General features: G+C 64.7%; 8 protein-coding genes across 8 annotated transcripts; 2 read left to right on the forward strand and 6 right to left on the reverse strand.

The window, feature by feature from the left end:
* Positions 1-32: 32 nt before the first annotated feature.
* JCM10292_000036 (FYVE zinc finger domain-containing protein) lies at positions 33-1,744 on the forward strand (the record flags this gene model as incomplete). The annotated part of the gene is made up of 5 exons (XM_076651884.1): positions 33-105; positions 185-211; positions 272-462; positions 566-645; positions 721-1,744. The coding sequence occupies 5 exons, from the start codon at positions 33-35 to the stop codon at positions 1,742-1,744; spliced, it is 1,395 nt and encodes a 464-aa protein (XP_076502579.1).
* Positions 1,745-2,370: 626 nt separating this feature from the next.
* On the reverse strand, positions 2,371-3,497 carry JCM10292_000037 (uncharacterized protein; the record flags this gene model as incomplete). The annotated part of the gene is made up of 7 exons (XM_076651885.1): positions 2,371-2,542; positions 2,722-2,774; positions 2,837-2,881; positions 2,938-3,066; positions 3,125-3,280; positions 3,342-3,377; positions 3,435-3,497. 7 exons carry the CDS (start codon positions 3,495-3,497, stop codon positions 2,371-2,373), a joined length of 654 nt encoding a protein of 217 aa, XP_076502580.1.
* A 263-nt stretch (positions 3,498-3,760) lies between these two features.
* On the reverse strand, positions 3,761-6,578 carry JCM10292_000038 (uncharacterized protein; the record flags this gene model as incomplete). The annotated part of the gene is made up of 17 exons (XM_076651886.1): positions 3,761-3,859; positions 3,934-3,969; positions 4,030-4,167; positions 4,238-4,273; positions 4,335-4,505; positions 4,568-4,711; positions 4,775-4,825; positions 4,880-4,945; positions 5,013-5,129; positions 5,354-5,449; positions 5,508-5,624; positions 5,680-5,741; positions 5,810-5,911; positions 5,979-6,084; positions 6,148-6,279; positions 6,360-6,482; positions 6,543-6,578. 17 exons carry the CDS (start codon positions 6,576-6,578, stop codon positions 3,761-3,763), a joined length of 1,632 nt encoding a protein of 543 aa, XP_076502581.1.
* Positions 6,579-7,050: 472 nt separating this feature from the next.
* On the forward strand, positions 7,051-9,273 carry JCM10292_000039 (uncharacterized protein; the record flags this gene model as incomplete). The annotated part of the gene is made up of 2 exons (XM_076651887.1): positions 7,051-7,653; positions 7,798-9,273. The coding sequence occupies 2 exons, from the start codon at positions 7,051-7,053 to the stop codon at positions 9,271-9,273; spliced, it is 2,079 nt and encodes a 692-aa protein (XP_076502582.1).
* A 386-nt stretch (positions 9,274-9,659) lies between these two features.
* Positions 9,660-10,571, reverse strand: JCM10292_000040 (uncharacterized protein; the record flags this gene model as incomplete). The annotated part of the gene is made up of 1 exon (XM_076651888.1): positions 9,660-10,571. The coding sequence occupies one exon, from the start codon at positions 10,569-10,571 to the stop codon at positions 9,660-9,662; it is 912 nt and encodes a 303-aa protein (XP_076502583.1).
* A 276-nt stretch (positions 10,572-10,847) lies between these two features.
* On the reverse strand, positions 10,848-14,246 carry JCM10292_000041 (cullin family protein; the record flags this gene model as incomplete). The annotated part of the gene is made up of 15 exons (XM_076651889.1): positions 10,848-10,925; positions 10,995-11,058; positions 11,138-11,176; positions 11,261-11,334; positions 11,397-11,453; positions 11,538-11,653; positions 11,737-12,201; positions 12,283-12,393; positions 12,447-12,554; positions 12,624-12,816; positions 12,872-12,987; positions 13,069-13,379; positions 13,441-13,545; positions 13,602-13,995; positions 14,060-14,246. 15 exons carry the CDS (start codon positions 14,244-14,246, stop codon positions 10,848-10,850), a joined length of 2,418 nt encoding a protein of 805 aa, XP_076502584.1.
* Positions 14,247-15,173: 927 nt separating this feature from the next.
* On the reverse strand, positions 15,174-16,681 carry JCM10292_000042 (uncharacterized protein; the record flags this gene model as incomplete). Its single annotated transcript, XM_076651890.1, has 4 exons — positions 15,174-16,010; positions 16,071-16,138; positions 16,454-16,540; positions 16,609-16,681. The coding sequence occupies 4 exons, from the start codon at positions 16,679-16,681 to the stop codon at positions 15,174-15,176; spliced, it is 1,065 nt and encodes a 354-aa protein (XP_076502585.1).
* A 356-nt stretch (positions 16,682-17,037) lies between these two features.
* Positions 17,038-17,678, reverse strand: JCM10292_000043 (uncharacterized protein; the record flags this gene model as incomplete). The annotated part of the gene is made up of 5 exons (XM_076651891.1): positions 17,038-17,093; positions 17,162-17,170; positions 17,241-17,310; positions 17,375-17,493; positions 17,552-17,678. 5 exons carry the CDS (start codon positions 17,676-17,678, stop codon positions 17,038-17,040), a joined length of 381 nt encoding a protein of 126 aa, XP_076502586.1.
* Between the last annotated feature and the right edge of the window lie 1,249 nt (positions 17,679-18,927).

An 18,927-nucleotide genomic window follows, 5' to 3' on the forward strand; every position in this document is an offset into this window, starting at 1 on the left:
CTCACCCGACCCGGACCACCCCCTCAAGCACGATGAGCCCCTCGCACGGGTCGACCGCCGTCACGCTCCACTTCAAGGAGCGCCACTCTGGCCGCCAGCCCCTCTGTGCGTGTCTGCATCTCGCTGCCGCTCCCCTCTCGCAACGCATACACTGACCACCGCACACACGCGTGCCTGCGAGCAGACCGCCCCGCCGCACTTCGCCGCAACGGTGCGCCCACTCTCCTGCGTCCCTCGAGAAGTCCAGCACTGACTCGCACGTCCCACACAGGCTCGGTCTCGCGCGAGCTGTTCAACCACCCGAGCCCGCCGCACTCTCCCTCGCTCGCCGCAACCGAGTCCAAGTCGCAGTCGTGGCTCTCGACGCTTGCCGCGCCCTTTAGCCCGAGCAATCCCGATGCCAGCAAGCAGCTCGACGCCTCGTGCGTCCGCGGGCGCATGCTCCCGCGCAGCCAGTGGAAGGTGCGCTCCACTCTCCCCGCGCCACAGTCTCGGATTGGGTCTCACCTCGGACCTCGACTCTGACGCACCGCGCTCGTTCGTTCCTGCGCCGCCCTCTTTGCAGCGCGACGAGGACTCGGAGCAGTGCGCAGACCCCGACTGCTCGCAGCGGTTTGACCTCCTGAACCGCCGCCATCACTGCCGGTGCGCCCTTCGCTGCGCCTTCGCCTCGTCCGTAATTCGCTCGACTGACTCTCGCGCGCCCCGTCTCCCCTGCAGCACTTGCGGCGACATCTTCTGTGCGAGCCACTCGTCCCGCTCGACCTTCCTCTGGCCCGCACCGGGCGACGACGCGGTGCCGGCCTTCACCCCTCGCGGGACCCCTCGCGCAACGCCGCGCTCGTCTGCCGTCGATCTGCCCTCGCTCGTCTACTCTGTATCCCCTTCGAACGCCTCGGCCATCTCGACCGCCTCCTCCAACAACTCGTCGAATGCCTCGTCGACGCCCACCTCGTCGCCGCCCAATCACCCTACTCTCATGCCTCTCTCTGCGCGCGTGTGCGATCGCTGCTACTTCTCCGTCCCCGACCCTCAAGGCGTCGGCGCGCCGCTCCTCACCCCGCCCGTCCTCCCGCAATCCCACCTCCCCGCCTTTGCCGCCTTTGCCTCGGCTTCGTCCCGCCCGATGACCCTGCGGCATCCGCACGGCTCGCGCGCGTCGTCCCGCTCGCGTGCCTCGTCCCCGGGTCACTCGCCGCCCGGGTCCAAGTCGCGCTCGCGGCAAGGGAGCGCGACGTCGGCCTCGTCGACGACGCCGTCCGAATACTCTACGCCGTCGACCTCGGTCGAGCGCCTCCCGTACGCCTCGTCGTCGTCGAGCGCGGGCACCTCGCCCGAGGAGCTGTGCTTTGTACCCGCGCGCGCCCAGTCGCAGCCCCGCCGCAAGAGCTCGCTCTCGCGCGCGTCGTCGGCCTCGCGCGGCGCCGTCGCCGCGCGCGGGTCGAGCCTCCCGCGCCTGCAGCGCCAGCCGCTCCGCTCGACCGCCGTCACGACCCCGCGCCCCGTCCAGGAGGCGGTGCCCTCGTCGGACGACGATAGCGACGCGCTGACCGAGGTCGAGGGCGACGACTCGGCAGCGCCGCGGGCGCACGACTTTGCGGCAGGCCCGGCGGGCGACGGGGACGAGGGCGAGGACGAGGACGACGAGCGCCGCCACGACGAGACGATCCGCGAGCGCAGGCGCCTCCAGCAGGAGTTTGGCAGCGTGCAGGGCGGGCCGTGGCAGTCGTGGGCGACGTTCTGAGCGCCTGCTGCGCCCGTCTCCTCTCCTCCTGCCTTTTACCTGTCCATGTTGGTCTTCTCTGTCTGCCTCGGTGTGCCTTCTCCTAGACATTATCTCTTGCTAGTATCCCTCTTGGTTCTCCGGCGTCTCTGTCTCTCGCTCCCTCTCTCCCATGTCGTGCTCTACCTATCTATCTCCGTCCTCTTCCCTGTGCCAATCCTCTTTCGTCTCTTTCTCCTCCAGCGGCGTTACCGCTCCATAGATGTGTTCCCTCCTTCGTTGTACCGAGATCCTCCAAGTTTGCGTCCGTCCTCCTTCCCTCCTACTCGCTAGTTCTAGGTTGCACGATACACGGTGTCCACTTCTGTCTCCTTCTGCGCGAGGCGAGCACGAAGCGACCGAGAGCGGGCGCATTGCCTCCTTCCGCTTGGCTCGCACGGCCGACGGACGTTGCGCTGCGCCAAGGGTGACTGGCATTACGGGCCCCATTGATGGACAGGCGGCCTAGGTGCTTGCACACAAGATGAGGGAGTGACTGGAGGATAATGACAGGAGGCTTCTACAAGGCGGGCAAACGAGTGCGAGTGGGAGCAGGCGCGTAGGAGGTCAGGGCTGTGCGGCGGGCGAGGCGCGCGACGGGCTCGTCGTCATCGGTCGGGGCGGAAGGCGCGGTCGTCGTCGCAGGAGACGACGTGTTCGTTGAGCTCTGAGTCGAACGAGACGAAGACGAGGAAGACGAGGTCGTCGTCGACGATGACGAAGTCGGTTCGCCTTCGTCTCCTCCGCTCGCAGTGGATCTGCTCGAGCTTGACGTCGTTGCTGCCGACGTTCGCGATGACGAGTTAGACGGCAACGAGGTCGTGCTGCAAGCAGGAAAGCATGAGCCCGCATTTCCGGAGGGTCAAAGGACCGTTTGACGCACGTCGTGCTCGAAGGAGACGCAGAGGAGCGCGAGCTCGACGAGCTCGTCGTCGTCGCTGTCGTTGTCGTGGAGCTACCCGAGCTGGCTGTGCTCGAGCTGGACGAGCGAGTCGTGGCCGTCGTAGTCGGCCTGTCCGCAAAATACGCAAACGTCAGCCCGAAGAGCCGTAAGAGGAACAACCGGCTACGCACGTCGAGCTCAGAGTAGTGCTTGTGCGGCTGCTGGTTGTGCTGGACCTGCTCACGAGGAGTCAGTTGCGCGCCGGCGGGTGCAAAAGGGTAGGGCCACGCACGAGCTGGTGCCCTCGGTCTCGGACAGGCTCGCCGAGCTGGACTGCGACCTCGACGAGGAGCTCACCGTTGTGATCGACTCGGTTCCCGATGTAGTCGTTGTCGTTGGCGCCGTCGTCGAGCGAGACGAGCTGCGATAGAGCGCACGTGAGCGAGCCTGCTTGCTCGAGCTGCACGCATGCTACTCACGTCGTGCTTGTCGTGCTGCGACTCGTCGTCGTCGTCGTCGTCGTCGTCGTAGTCGGGGGCGGGATCACTCCGCCCGTGCATCCCGCCGGAACGCCCGGCAAGACGCAGATCGGTGCCAAAGTCGTCGATGCGCTCGTGGGGCGGGTCGAGGTCGTGCTGTGCTCGACGAGTTGCGTGAGTATTGGTGAGGTGCAGCAGCAGCGGTAGCAGGACGCACGAGGTAGTCGCGTTTGGGCGGGATGTGGTAGACGAGCTGCAGACTCCACTCAGCGACCGGCTTCTTTCGCTTCTCAGGACGGCGATCACGCACCTCAAGCTGGTAGACGACGACCGACTTGTCGAGCTTGTAGTTGATGTCGAATTGTCCGTGCATCCGGGCGGGAAGAGCCCCGGGATAATGCACGGCACGCCCGAGCTAGTCGACGTCGGCTCGGCGGTCGTGCTGCGCAACGATGAGAGCATGAGTCACGCGGCTTCTCTACCTGCACAGTAAGTGGGCTGCATCCCTACGAGGTGGTCGTGGATCCGCCAGGAGGGGTTGTCGTCCTGCTGGGGCTAGAGAAGGTCAAGATCTACGCCTTGCTTCCCATGGACGAATCGACGCACCTCGTCGTCGTGGTCCTGCTGCTCGTCGAGCTACTCGTACTGGTGGGCCCGTCGGTACATCCAGGCGGGAACAGTCCAGAGATGATACACGGCACGCCCGTGGTGGTTGACGTCGGCTCGACGGTGGTGCTGTGCAACGGCAACCAGCAAAGCGTCAGTCCCGTGGTCTCTGTAGCTGCACAGGGGGTGAAGCGAGGCCGTACGACGTGGTTGTGGCGCCACTGGGAGAGGTCGTCGTCCTGCTGGGGCTAGAGAAGGTTAAACTCAGCGCCCTGCCGTCCCTGGACGAATCGACGTACGTGGTGGTTGTGGTAGCCCGACTGCTGCTCGTTGAGCGACTTGTACTCGTCGCCTCGTCTGTGCATCCGGGCGGGAACAGCCCCGGGATGATGCACGGCACGCCCGTGGTGGTTGATGTCGGCTCGGCGGTCGTGCTCCTGCGCGCCATAGCATCAGCTTGAGCCACGCGTTGCAGCACCAGTACGAGAAGTGAGCTGTAGGACTCACGTGGTAGACGTGATCTGGGCAGAGGTCGTGGTCCGGCTGTTGCATCCAGGGAAAGTCAGAATCTGCGCCTTGCGTCCCATCAGCGGAATCGCCGCACCTTGTGGTCGTCGTCGCAGTCCGAGTACTGCTCGTCGAGCTTCTCGTACTCGTCATCTCGTCCGTACATCCAGGCGGGAACAGCCCCGGGATGATGCAGGGCACGCCCGTGCCAGCCGACGTAGTCGTCGCGATCTGTGACGCCGAGGAGGCCGTCGTCCGCGAGGTCGTGCTGCCCGAACTCAGCGTGTCAGCTTCTGCCGGAGGGGAGCGAAGTGCACGAGCGGGACTCACGTCGTCGTCGAGGTCGAGCCGGGCACGCAGCCGAGCGGGAGCGAGCCAATGATGCAGGTCACGGCCGACGAGCTGGATCTCGTCGTCGTCGAGGACGGGCCATCGGGCGGAGTAGTGGTCGTCGTCGGCGGCGGCGGCGTCGGGCTGCGTGCTCGGCGCAAATCAGCGAAGCGTTCGACGGGGAGGGGGGTTCCGAATGGGACACACGATGCGGTGGTCGACGTCCTCGAAGATGAGGAGCTCGAGCTGGAAGAGCTGCTGCGTGAAGGACGGAGTCAGCCCCGGGCCTTCGGACGAAAGGCATGCGCGCACCTCGTCGCGCTCGTCGACCCTGAGCCGCCCGCCGAAGTCGAGCTCGAGCTCGCGCTGGAGCTCGAACTAGAGCTACGCATTCTGAAGTGTCAGCACAGGGCGCAGGAGCGGGAGGAGACGGCACCACGCGCACCCCGAGGTACTGGCGGAGCTTGACGAAGACGATGTTGGCGGCAAGGTAGTGATGCCGCTTGTTGACGACGAAGCGGACGACGAGCTGCTGCTGCTGCTGGAGGCGCTGCTGCTCGAGCTTCACAGTGCAAACAGAGTCAGCGCACCCGGTCGAGAAAGACGTCTCGGAAACCGGCGCACCTGGACGAAGAGACGGACGAAGACGAAGGAGGCGATGCCGTAGTCGTGCTAGCGCTCGAGGTCGGCGAGTTAGGCGAGACGGTACTCGACGATGAGGTTGTGCTGTGAAGACAGAGAGAGCGTCAGGCCTTGCTCATCCGGCAGCTTAGCGGACCGCCGCACGTCGACAGTGTCGTCGACAAGCCCGTGCTGCTCGAGCTCGTGCTCAGACTGCTCGTAGAGCTGCTCGTGGTAGTCGAAGAAGGCAGAGCAGTCGTGCTGCGGCGTTCAGCGAGATCAGCACGGCTCTTTCGCAGGCGAGACATGAAGAGCGCACCTCGATGGGCTTGCTGTGGTCGAGCTGCTGCTGGTGGAAGTGCTGCTCGTTGTCGAAATCGCCGACGTTGTCGTCGCACTGGACGAGCTGGAACTGGTGCTCGTCGTCGAAGCCGGGCTGTTCCGCTCGACATCCCGTCAACGCACGGCGCACTGCGCAAACGCGATAACACGCACTCGATGACGGTGACGAGTTCGAAGCTCGTAAGCGTGAGCGTCTCGACGCCGACGACGCCTGGGTGCACGCGTCAAAGCCGTCAGTCGCTCCCGGGTAAAGAAAGGAAAAGACAGGACCGGGCTCACCGTTGCTCGCGGTAAAGGTGACGGTTGCCACCTGCGTCCTCAAGCTCGTCGCCTCCTCCACAACAATGACCGCCCCGCCCGAGAGCGTCGTCGTGACGATCTCTGCGCGACCGTTCAGAACTCGGTCAGCTGGCGCGCAGAGACAGGGTAGGGGGCCCGCTGGGCGTACCGGGCTGGACGGTGGCGATTGCCGAGGGCGAGACAGTGATCACGGGGAGGTTGACGACGGACGTGAGGGTTGTAATCTCGCCATTTTCCAGTGTCGACAGGCGGGACTGCGCCGAAGTTACCAGGTCAGTCGTATCGCCGCGGCGCGCGCCTAGAGCGGGTTCACGCACCCTCGTGACAACCTCTGCATTGGTGATGGTGCGCGTGACACCGTCAATGACGGTCGTGACGACGCTCTGGCTCTCGGCGTCGCTGCCGCCGTCGTCGCGCGTGAGCAGCGTCGAAGGGAGAACGACGACGAGCTGTGGCGTTCGAGCCAAGAACGTCAGCGTGCGAGTGGGTGGAAGTCCGGACGAGGAGAAGGCGGCTTTGAGGGACCCACGACAAGCGCGACGACGCCGGCTACGGCGCCGAGGAGGATCAAGAGGCGGCGACGCTGGCGCTGCGACGCGGTCGGCGGGGCGGTGCCGACGCTCGAAGGGTTGTAGCGCAGCGAGCCAGGTGTCTGTGTGGCGCACGCGGTCAGCAATTTGTCTCAGCGCGTCGAGGGACCGAAACGACGCACGCCCGAGGGAGAGACGGTGGGCCCGCGGGACGACATGGCGCCGTCGAGGGAAGGCGAAGGGGGAGGGGACGAGGCCAAGGAAGGGTGCGGAGAAGCAGCGGGCACATGGCGGGAAGGACGGGGCCGGAAAGGAGACGCGAGCGAGCGGTGCGTGCGAGGAAGCGAAGGGGGACCGGAGAGTCCGAACGAGTGGCGGGCGGTGGCTCTCGCAGTTGGCGCCGCCGGTTTCCTCTGGCTTAAGCAAGTCTCGACGCGCACAGGCTCGACGGAGCAGGGGCAGCAGCAGGGAACGCGGTCGCAGCGGGCGAGTGCTCGGAGACAAGCAAAGCAGGACGAAGGACGAGAGCGGAAACGAGAGGGTGCGCAGGAAGCGGGCGAGCCACGGGCAGCACACAAGACACCGGCAGTCTGCAACAAGGGTGCGGTTGGGCAGGACAGCAGACAACAGACGCACCTTGGCCTCGACGCGACTTGGCCTCGCCCCGCTCTGCGCCCGCTCTCCGCCGCCATGGACCCGAGTATCGCAGCGCAGCAGCAGCAGCCGCAGCAGCAGCCGCTCAAGCGCCCGCTCGATGCGGACCCCACCGCTGCCACCGCCGCGGGGGGAGACGCCGCACCCTCGACCTCCGCCCCGCCCGCCGATGCTCCCGCCGCAAAGCGCGCACGCACCGCAGAGCCACCGGCAGACGGCACCACCCCGGGGCCTGATGCCGCGCCCGACAGCCAGCAACAGCAGCGCACCGCCGAGCCCGACCGCGACGACATCCTCAACGACGACCCGGCCAACGTCCAAAAGCGCCTGATGACCGCCCGCCGCTACCTCGCCACCCAGACCCATCCCGTCATCATCCCCTCGTACGCCACCTGGTTCGACCTCGCCACCCTCCACCCGCTCGAGCGCCGCTCCCTCCCAGAGTTCTTCAACGCAAAGAACCGCTCAAAGACGCCCTCGATCTACAAGGACTACCGCGACTTCATGGTCCACACCTACCGCCTCAACCCCTCCGAGTACCTCACCGTCACCGCCTGCCGCCGCAACCTCGCCGGCGACGTCTGCGCCATCATGCGCGTCCACGCCTTCCTCGAGCAGTGGGGCCTCATCAACTACCAGGTGCGTGTCGATTTCTTCGTCCTCTGAGTGCTGTGCCGTCTCTCGTGCGGCGCAGCGCGCGACGGGGCTGCGAATGCGCTCGCCAAACCCCTTGAAGCCGCCTCGAGCACCCCTCACTCGCTCACGCTCGCTCCCCTCCCGCAGATTGACGCCGACACGCGTCCCTCGTCGCTCGGCCCGCCCTTCACGGGCCACTTCCGCGTCCTCGTCGACTCGCCGCGCGGCCTCGCCCCGCTGCACCCGGGGACAAAGCCCCCCTCGTCTTCGTCTTCCCCGAGTGCCGCACTCCGCACCGACCTCGTCAAGACGGACCCCGCGCACCCCTCTGCGCCCGACCAGCGCCTCTCGAGCGTCTCGGCCCAGGCCCTCGCCGCCTCGTCCGCCGCCGCCGACGACGCCGCCGCGCGCGCGCGCTCAGAGCGCGAGCCCCTGCCGTGCCACACGTGCGGCGCGCCGACGCCCTCGGTCCGCTACACGTCGCTGCAGCCGTTCCGCGCCTCGGGCGGGTCGGCCGACGCCACGGCGGCAGCGGCGCCCATCACGGTGTGCGGCGCGTGCTACTCCGAGGGGCGCTTCCCCTCGACGCTGCACGCGGGCTCGTTCGTGCGCCTCGACGCCGACCCGCTCGCGCTCGACCGCGAGGGCGACGGCGCAGGCGGGTGGACCGACCTCGAGACGCTGCGCCTCCTCGAGGGCATCGAGATGCACGACGACGCGTGGGACAAGGTCGCCGACCATGTCGGCTCGCGCTCGCGCGAGCAGTGCATCGCCCGCTTCCTCCAGCTCCCCATCGAGGACGGCTACCTCGCCGAACTGCCCGCCGGCAACCCGGGCGCGGGCGTGCTCGACGGCCTCGCGCGCACCCCGCTCTCCAAGACGGACAACCCCGTCCTGAGCGTCGTCGCCTTCCTCGCCGGCGCCGTCGACCGCGCGACGGCGGCGCGCGCGGCGGGCGACGCGGTCGACGAGCTCGAGCGCGGGCTGCGCAGGCGCGCCGAACGCGCCAAGGGCGCCAAGGAGGATGGCGCTCCCGATGAGAAGAAGAAGGAGGTTGACGAGGGCGACAAGGACAAGATGGACGTCGAGGACCAGGAGGACGAGAAGAAGGACGGCGCCGCGGCGGCTGTCAACAACAACAACGACGACGGTGGCGCGTCGCCGCTCGACCCGCTCGCCGACTCTTCGGCCTCGTCGGCGGCGCAGAACCTGCGCCGCGCGGCGCTCACGGCGCTCGGGTCCGCGGCAGCCAAGGCGCACGCGCTCGCGCTCGAGGAGGACGCGTCGCTGCACGCGCTCGTGACGGCCGTCGTCGAGGCGCAGGTGCGCAAGCTCGACCTCAAGCTCAAGCACTTCGACGAGCTCGAGGCGCTCGTCGAGGCCGAGCGCCGCGCCGTAGAGGTCCAGAAGCAGCAGGTGTACGACGACCGCCTCCGCGCCAACCGCGTCCTGTCCGAGGCCGTCGCGCTCCTCCAGCGCGCAAAGGCCAACCCGGCGCAGGTCCAGCCACACGAGGTGCAGCACGTCGCGCAGCAGCTCCAGAGCGCGCCGGCGCAGGCGAGGCAGGCTGTCAACCCCGGGCCGGCACCGGCGCAGACGGGAGACGTCGTGCAGCTTGTGTAGGAGAGTGGTGGGTCCCAGGGTCATCGATCGTCGTTTGTCGTGCTTTCGCGCTGTAGTAGATCTCACCTTTGTAAAGCCGTACACTCTCTCCGTTGCGTGCCCGGGGTCGCAGGAGGAGAAGAGTCGAGATGCAACAGAAGCAGTAACGCAGAACAGGCGCGGCAGAGAGAGAGGGCACAGGGAACAATCAACATGGACAGGAGAAGGTCAAGGCCGACGAGGCGAGATCTATACCGAGAATGGAACGAACGCAAGGCGGAAGGACGAAGAGGTGCATATGGAAAGGCGAAAGAGCAAGAGCAGATCTCGTGGATGGATCTTTACGCTGCGACGGCAGAGTAAGGGCTGTAGAGGGCGCCAAGAGAGACAGCAGTCAGCTCATTTTTCTAGCGAGTGCGCGCGCTCGAAGAGAACCGCTCGACGCACGCAAGAGGCCCACTCCCCAGCTCTACGGCCCTCCCCAGCCCGCTCGGCGTCCTCTGGCGGTCGACGCGCTCTGGCCCATTGGCCGAGAAGCTCCTCGCGAGCGGCGACGGGACCGTCGCTGCGGCCTGGACGGGCGGGGTCGAAAAGTAGGGCGGGGTCGGCACGAAGTGGGGGGCGCCCGCAGAGAGGGCGCGCGCCATCCTGCTGGGCGAGGCCGCTGCCGAGGGGTGATACGGGAGCTCGGCGGCTGCAGCGTGGTGGTACGGAGGCGCGGCGTAGTAGCCCGCGCCCGCTGCGGCCGACGTCGACGCCATGGTGGCTTGATGCTGCTGGCGGGGTGAAGTCGGCCCACGCCTGCTCGCGCTCGTGCCGAGCCCGCCACGCACGCTGCTCACGGCCGTGCGTCGGCTACCTACTCCCGCGCCCGGCGAGCGGCCCCTCGACCCAGCGGTCGACGCCTCGTAGTCGCCCTCTGCGAGAAAGATGCTCGGCAGGGCGGAGCTCGTCGCGCGCCGGCCGCGCCCGTATCCTTCCGGCGCAGGCGGGAGTGCGTCGCGAGAACCTATCCCGGGCTTCTTGCGCTGCTTGCGGTCCGACCGCGGCGGCGGAAGGACGCAGCGGCGGTTGTCGAGGCTCGACGACGGCCGGTCGGCGTCGCGCAGGAGGACGCGGAGGAGCTGCGACGAGCTCGTCGGGGTCGGGTAGGGCGCCGTGCGGGCAGGAGCCTTGTGCGGGACGCCCTTGCGCTTGCGCAGCGACGACGAGGCGGGCGCGGCTGACGCCGACGATGCGGAGGGAGCGGGCCGCGAGGCGGAGGGGCGCGGGGACGCAGGAGCGCGGCGGGCAGCCGCAGGGGCGGCCGAGCGCGGCATCGTGGGCGTGGACAGGCGTTGGTGGAAGCAGCAGGCTCAACAACGCGCGAGGGGAGCCGTCTTGCCTTTGCACTGCAAGGCTCGAGCGCCGCCGCCGCGGGCGAGCGAAAATGCGGGGTGCGCTGAATCACTCCGATTCCCCGAGGCAGGGGGAACCCCGCACGAGACTTGAGAGTGTCGTGTAATGCGGCGGGAAAGGCTGGCTACATCGAAAAGATGCAAAGGACATCGTGACAACACGGGAAACTCGGCGACAGACGAAAACACCCTCCCCCCTCATGCGACGTAGTGGTACACCTTCTGGTCCTCTTCGCTCCGCCGCATATACTCGCGGTCGATCAGGCTCGAGATGGACTGCATACGATGGCGAAGGTGAGCAGAAGGTCCAACATGGCGGGAAGGAGCGGCAGGCTCAGCGCGCACCTTCTTGATCTCGGCGGGCTCGACCTTGAACCGCTGCCCGATCTGCGAGACGACTTCCATGACGCTACAGTGGCAAGTGCCGTCAGTACGGTGTCCTGCAAAGCACTATGAGCGGCTCTCAGCGGGAGAAGATCGCAACGCACAGCTCCTGGTGCTTGAGCGTCTTGCGCGCCTTCATGATGCTGTGCGTGCATATTCAGATGTGCTCAGCCCGGAGGACGTTGATGAATGCGACAACCATCCGTTCTCGCATTGAATAGACGCACCGAACGATGGCGAGCTGCAGATGCGACGAGCGGTCGGTGAAGACGCGCTCGGTCGTCGACTTGTTCTCCTCAACCTGGTCGCGGTGGGTCAGATGAGCAATCGACGTGCGACACACAGAACTGGGCCTCTGCTCACCGTCTCCTTCTGCTGGATCTGATTGATCTTGATCCGCACGTGGTCGTCCTTGAAATCCTGTGGGCGCCGATGTAACACCCTGTCAACGTGCTTGCCCACCAGGCATGCTCAAGCAAGACCGGCGGCGGGATCATTACGCACCCGGTTGAAGGAGAAGTGGTCGCCAGCGTTGACGTCTTTGCCCTTCGGGTGCTTGACGAGGACGCGCACCTTGCCGCAAGCGAGACTCTGGAGCGTGCGCGTGAGCTCCTTTTTCTCTGCGAGCAGGAATACCGGGTTACGTCAGCCTCGAGATTAGATCGATGAACGAAGTATGACCGTTGCCGAACGACGAACGCACCCAGCTTGGTCGCCTCGGCGATCTCCTCGAGGCTCAGCTTGCCCTCCTCCTCGCCTTCGCCTGCCGGTGCCGTCGAGTTGAACAGCAAGAGCACAACGGCCTGAGCCAGACTGACGAGCAGCTCCTTCTTGCCGCCACCCTTGCCCTTGCTCGGGAACACGGCGCGCAGCGAGCACGTGTCTAGCCCGTGCGCCCACGTCAGCGTCCGCCCGCTGTGCTTCGAGACGTAGAACGCCTTGAAGCTCTCGAGCGCGGTCGAGAGCGCGGGCGGGAGCGCGATCGGGAAGGGCGGGTAGGTCGGCCAGTTGCCCTGCGAGAGGACCGAGACGGATAGGTCGAAAGACGAGGGGTCCTTCTTCGACGACGGCGCCGACGAAGTCGCCGAGTAAGCGCGCATGACGTCGGCAGAGAGCTCCATGTCCTTGAACATGACTTCGAGCTTCTGCGTAAAGCCGGCACCGCACTCTGCGGAAAGTAATGCGAGCACCCAGAGTCAGCTGTGAGGCAAATTCCGAAGGTATTCGGGCAGCTGGAGTAATCGCGCACCGTCCTTGAGCTTGAGCAACATGCTGCGCTCGGCATCGAAAGAGGCCGACTTGTTGAGCAGCAACCGCTTGGCGAGGTCGCGCTTGTAGAAGGCCTCGAAGATGTCCTTGCCTGTATGCAGTACGTTGAGTTCACTGTGCAGCACGCGCTGAAGACGAACGCACCCTGAGTGAAGCGGAAGAGGTAGAGAACGTTGTTAAGCACCGCCTCGAGCGCGGCGTCATCCAGCCCACGGCTTCCGCCGCTCCGCAGCTTGGCGTCAAGGTACTTAGCTACAAAAGAAAAGCATTCGAAGCATCAGTGACGCTCCGTGCCGTGCCGACGCGCAGGACAAAACGCACCCATCATTTCTGCGGGCTTATTCTCTCGCTTGTTGATGAAGAACTCGAACGCCTGGTTGATGGCGCTTGCAAACTCGCCGTCGCCCTTGAAGCAGGCTTGCACAAGCGCAAGGGCATTGTGTCGGAACGCGATGAGGTTGTCCACCATCGACGCATCCTGCGTCGCATCCTGAACGAGCGCGAGACCGGCAGCCTGGGGTAAGGAAGGGTCAGCGCTGCTCTCCGAACACTTGCGACGCGGCCCGCACTTTGAGGTGGTCGAGGAAGGCCTTGCGGAGGGCGGCAACCCTGTCGATACGACCAAGGAGGGTGTACAGGAGCCCAAGGTCATCGCGACGGTCCTCCTTGCACATCGCAGCCGTGTCTGGCGCAATGAATTGCTTGGTCAGTACCGCGCTTGCCAGTTCGCCATCCGTCGAGACTACGTTCGGCCCATGAGACGCACCTTTCTCGGCGATCGTTTCGACAAGCGTCTGGATCATCTCCTCCTCGATCATGCGAGCCAGCTCATCCTTCAACTCGACGCCGAGCAGAGACTCGCAGCGCTCATCCTCCTCCTGAAGCCGCTTCGAGACCCGCTTGAGATACGCCGACGAATCGAGTTCGACGAGGCCCTTCTGCGCTTCGACCTGGTAGAAAGAGCGCGTCGATTTCGTGATTGGGCGAGTGAAGAGTGAGTCGTAGGAGGAAGAGGAGAAAGTGCGGAGGAAGAGGCGGAAGGAGCGGAAGAGAGGGCGCGGGACCAGGTTGCCGTGTCTGCAGAAGCAATGTCAGCCGGGTCGTGCGTGTTGGACAAATGGATGTGGTCGCGACAAACCGTTCGCGCAGAACGAGCTGCGTCAGGCTCTGCTGAACTCGCGACTGGACGACTTCGCCGTGGTCGTGCAGAACCGAGTGCTCGAAGATGTCGACGGCAAGGTCCCTGCGCTCGTCGCCATGTGAGCTCGATTCCCGCACAGCACAGAGGCGTGGACAAACCAAATGGAGAGGACGCCCGGAGTCTGCAAGACCCAAGTGCGGTCGAGCTGCAGGAAGATGCTCCGGACGAGGAGCATCTGCTGGAGGAAGCGCTTCCCCTCCTCCTCGCACAAGCCCATCCAGCGCTCCTCCGCGCCCTCGGAGGCCTCGGCCGCCGTCAGCACCCGCCGGATCTCGCCCGCCTGCCGCTCGATCTCCATCTTGATGCGGTCATAGAGGAGCTGGCAGGTCTGCGGCCCGCTCGCGACGGCTGCTTCACACAGCGTGTACAGCGACTGCAACGATTCCGGTGTAGGCTGTGGTGGGCGGGACTGGATGGCGCGCACGGCCCGCGTGAGGGTCTGCACGGCCTGGTTGGTGAGCTGAGTGGGGTCGGGAGTGGTGGAGGGGCGAGCTGTCGGCGCCATCGCATCGTGAGCTGGGCCGCGGGCTAGTGCTCGAGCGATCCGACTACGTACTCTTCGGCTTGAGCGTGAGCTTCTTGACCTTGGACTTGTCGACGCCGCTCGCGAGGCCCAATCGCTTCGAAGTGGAGGGAGCCGGGGCGAGGGCGGGATCGCAGCGCGGGATGCGCCCGTTCGTCGGCTCCATTCCGCATGAGTCGTCGTGCAGTAGCTTGCTCATCTTGCGCGGCGGCGACGCCATGCGAGAGGGAAGTCGGAGATCGAGCGAGTCGCGAGGCGGTGCTGCCGGCACTCAGGCAGTCGTTGCCGCACCACTTGCGGAGCGCAGAGGCAACGTAGCACTACCGCCGGATCACCACGCGGCCACGATGCCGCAATACTCGTCTCGGCCACCGCCGTTTTTGCTCGCGCTTTTCGTTTCGGATCAATTTCGGATGGATTTCGGATAGCTTTCGACGCTCTCCTCTACTCGAGCACGCGGACAAAGGAATGCAGAGGTGCCATGACAGCGCGTTACAGGGCTTGTATCGAGGGAAGATCTGCCGCCGCGGGAAAAGACAAGTCAGCAGCCGCGACGAAAAAGACTCTGTAGAGAGTGTGCTGTTGTTGTCTATTCCCCTCGCGCTGGCCGTTCTTTGAATACGTTTGCGTCGTCACATTGCCATTTAAGGCGGTCTGTACTAGCATGGAACATGTGTTGTCGTCCTTGGGGACCGACAACAGCACTGTTCGTGGTCGGAGCGGAAGGAACGTACCCTGGCTTGGTGGCGTGGGTGAGGCAGGGCCGCAGAGGCATGCATGTCGATGCGAGTGAAGGAACGACCTGCACGATGGGCACGAGCCACAAGTCAGTCTCGAAACTCGAAAACCGATTGCAAAAAGCGCTGCTGCATCATCGTCATCGTCGTCGGTCGAAGGGCATGGCCTCAGAAATATGGACGGTTTGGCTTGTCCGGAAAGGTCGATCCGTCATGAAAGATCGGATAGGGGCGACACTGGTTGCTCATCTCGCGCCGACCCGGACGACGACGATGACGATGATGACGAGCGGCGCATGTGCGCGAGGAAGGAATCTGGAGACTCACTCGTTGACGGCGGTGATGGTACAGACAACAGGTGGGCACTGCCGATAACGACCTTGTGATACGACGACGGACCGAAGACGAGCCTAGAAGCGCACAGCGCGGTGCTGGACGTCCGGGTTGAGGATTTCCTGCTGGCTCTGCACGAGTCGCAGCTCGACAGTCCGCAAACGACGCACGCGGTCCTCCGCAGACTCGCCCTCTCGCGGGACGATGAGGTCGGGCCGACTCTTGGCGAGCGTCAGGGCATGTTGCCGCGTCTTCGCGAGAATGCCTTGCAGCGAGGCGATGGCGAGCTCGACCGTGTGTGCGAGCGGCGACACCGGATGCGCGGCAAAGACCGGGTCGGAGTCGGACGGGAAGCGGCCAACGACAAGAGACGAAAAGACGTCGCCGACGCCCTCGTAGTGCTCGGCTAGTTCGGGAAAGGCGATGCCGAACGAGACGGTCGTCAGCGGCTCGCCTGGTGCCGACGTGATGGTCGATCCCGAGCAGACGAGCATGCGCGACGTCGCGCTTGACGCCGTGAGCGTCGCCGAATCGACGAAACCGAGCTTGACAAGCTCGGCGACTGGGAGCGAGACGGCCGAGATGACAATGTTCGGGATGCGGTACCGCTCGTGGAAGGTGCGCAAGGCGAGTCGAAGCGATGCAGCATCCAGGATCTTGACGTCCGTAAGGAGCTCTGCCTCGAAGTAGTTGGGCGTCGCACAGGTCGCCCGCGGCAGGAGCGCCTTGTAGATAGGGATGACCGACTCGCTGACGTAGATGCGCCCGTCGTCGCCCATGACCGGGTCGAGAACGTAGACGAGTGAAGGATTGACAGCTCGCAGCCGGTCAACGGCGCGAACGACGACCTTGAGCGCGTCGGCACCGGGCACGTAGCCGGTCAGAAGGTGCGACTGGCGCAAAAGACCGTTTGCCTGCGTGAAGGACGGGTCAGCATGTGCGTTTGCGATGAGCGGCCGAAGAGGTGAACGAACATCGAGTGCCGAGAAAACGTCCTCGAGGTGAGCGGCGTCAAACTTGGATCCGCCCCATCGTCCATAGCCTGCGAAGTAGCTGTCAGCCACGCTGCACACACGGCTGACAGGCAAGGCGAATTACGCGGACCCTATGGAGGAGGAAAAAGGCCGCGAGGAATATTTGCGAGAGGTCGACAAGCGGGTTCAAGCAGTTGGGAGAGTGCCAGTGAGGGCGGTCGACGGTGGAGAGGACGACGAGAGCATGGCGCAGTCGAGCACGGCGTCGCAGAGGAAGGAGGCGGGGACGAGGGAGAAGAAGGAGAGAGAGCGACGGTCAGCCCGAAGCGCGCGAAGTCGAGCAGAGTCGGGCCGCATGTAGCCAGCCCGCAACCGCGCAGGACTTGCCGTGTGGTTCGAGAATGACACAGTCAGCGCTGCGTCGACCTCCCAGCCCAGCAGTTGCAGCGGGAACGACGCTGCCTTGTTGCCTGCAGGATCCCTCACCCCCAGAGTCAGCTCTCGGTCCGGCTCGAGCGACGCGGGAAATGGCGCGCACCGACGTAGCCAGCGACGACATGGCTCTGGATCGACAGCACGCGCTTCTCTTGCGTCGAATTCGGCTGCGCCATGACCGGGAGACGGAGCGAGGAGAGCGACAGCGATACACGGATGAGATGAGGCATCTCGCCTTGACTCGCGCTCTTTCACTCATCGAGACCCGCCTGGACGTGGAACCGTCAATCACCGTGCGAGGACTGTCTGCTGCTTCCGAGAGCGGGCTTTCTCCAATTACTTTCCCACCCTCTCCCCGGTCCGATGCCGTTGACCTCGGGTCGCTGGACTGCCAGGCGCGCATAACGATAGCTCACACATTTATGGAGTAGCAGGATGCTAATGCTCGGGAAATGTAATGTTCTTACAACATGTCGCATAGCGGCGACGACAGCGATGAGACGGCAGAGACGAGCGGGACAGGGCGATTTGCCTAGTTGTTGAGCCTCGTCTGGAAACCACACTTGTCACAAGAGTAGAAGACGGTAGCTGCAAAGAGCAACGAAGTCAGCATGCCGTTCGCATTCCCACGTCAAGCATAAGAAGTGGGAACGAACCTCCTTCGTCTGCAGGCAGGACATCCAGTGACAGGTCAGCTTAGGAGACACCCGCGGTAGGGGCGGAGTCAGAACGCACCTGCAGATCGCAACTGCATGGTCTTGACCGACATCTGCTTCGCGCCGCACTTCTCGCACGTCTCGTCGACCTGTGCAGCCCAGGTGATTAGCCACCACGTTCAGCAACAAGCTGGCGCAGGAACCAGCACGCACGTAAACCTTCTTCTTCTCGACCTCGCCGCGGTTCTTGACCAGGCTCGTCTTGAGTTGCCGCAAGGAAGAGGGGAAAGCAGCCGGGTTCGACTTGGTCGTGATGACCTTGCCCTCGTAGGCTGTGCGCATGCCTCGTCAGCCTCTCGCACGCAGATACAGCTCGGGAGGGAGACGCACCCGTCGCATCCTCAACCTGCCCGCACCCATCGCACACCAGCTGGTCCTCGTCGCCGGGAAGGTCGAGCAAGGTCCCGCATCGCGAGCAGAAGATCAAGCTTCCGTACTGGTTCTGAGCGGCCGCCATTGTCGTCCTATAGTCGACTTAGGGCGGAAGGACGAGGGTGAAACGTGCGGAAGAGGAGGCGGTGCTGGGTGGTTGAGTCGGAGCGCGCTGAACGGAGTTGAACATCCGTCAAAGGTTGGCAGAGGAAGTAGGCGTCAGTACAAAGCGTAACTGGTTTCGCAGCTCGAGCTGTGTCCAGCTGTAGCGAGCCTGCGCTCCTCGTCGTGCGCTAGCAACTGATGAAGTCCGGCAACAACGAGCAGTGGCTCAACAAGGCGCGTTGATGCACGGCGTACCTTGTGAAGTGCTCTAGCAGTGTGTGCGCAAGCTTGAGTCCAGCCGTTGAGCGAGAAGGGCGCGTTGTCGAGGCCAAGATCGGCGACGAGCAGAACCGTGCTCTCACGCTTCGACGAAGCTGCCCGCATCGCTGCGGAAAGGCTGGAGTGTGGCGCCTGGCATTGTGCGCTTGTGTACCCAGCAGCGAGCTGCTTGGCAAGCCCTATTGCCTCGCCGTCTTCCGCTTGTCTCTCGGGCTCGCACACGACGACTTCCTCTCCGTCTGCGTTCCCTCTGCGGGCGCACTTGTATCAATGCTGCTGGGTGAGTAATCGGACTAGTCCGCCGCCAGACTGCCGCTGCTTCTCTCAAAGGGCTGCGTTCGAGTGATTTGCTACCTTCGAGCTTTGCCCTGGTCATTCGTACCACCGCGGATAACCTTGCAAACCCCTAGGTAGCTCCGACGCTCGGGTCTTTCTTTGACAAGACATATTCCTTTTTATTGGGTCGGCTTCCTCTGCAGAGCGCCGTATCGCTCTTGATCTCCCGGGAGCGACCTGCTTTCGGCTTTCTGCTTTCGCCTGAAACCGCACTAGCTTCAGCACTTGCTGCGACTCTGCGAGAGAAGCTGATGGATGTGCCAAGGTTGTGGACAAGCAGCGAGCCGCGATTGTGTCAGCTGGCGTCGATTGGAGCCTACGGCCTCGGGCACCTGGGCAACCTGTGACTGTTTTCGGGTCGCAAGGTGCCGCTCGCACAGCAGCGACGGCGTGCACAGTATGCAGTAAGACGACGTCTTTGGCCGGTACGCTGGAGAGCCAGGGGCAGAGTGGTCTCGGCGGTGCGGGCCGTCTACCGCTCCGCTTCGAACTCACGCGTGCCCCTCCGGACAAAGTGCCCGCCCGCCGGCCGCAATGGCTCTTCAGATTCCATCATTCACGAAGGCCATCAGAAAGAAGCGTTCCAGGCGGGCCCCAACAACGGACAGAGAAGG

This window comes from Rhodotorula paludigena (assembly GCF_050403205.1).
Source record: "Rhodotorula paludigena JCM10292 DNA, Rt_paludigena_JCM10292v1_ctg59, whole genome shotgun sequence".
Classification (NCBI taxonomy): Eukaryota; Fungi; Basidiomycota; class Microbotryomycetes; order Sporidiobolales; family Sporidiobolaceae; genus Rhodotorula; species Rhodotorula paludigena.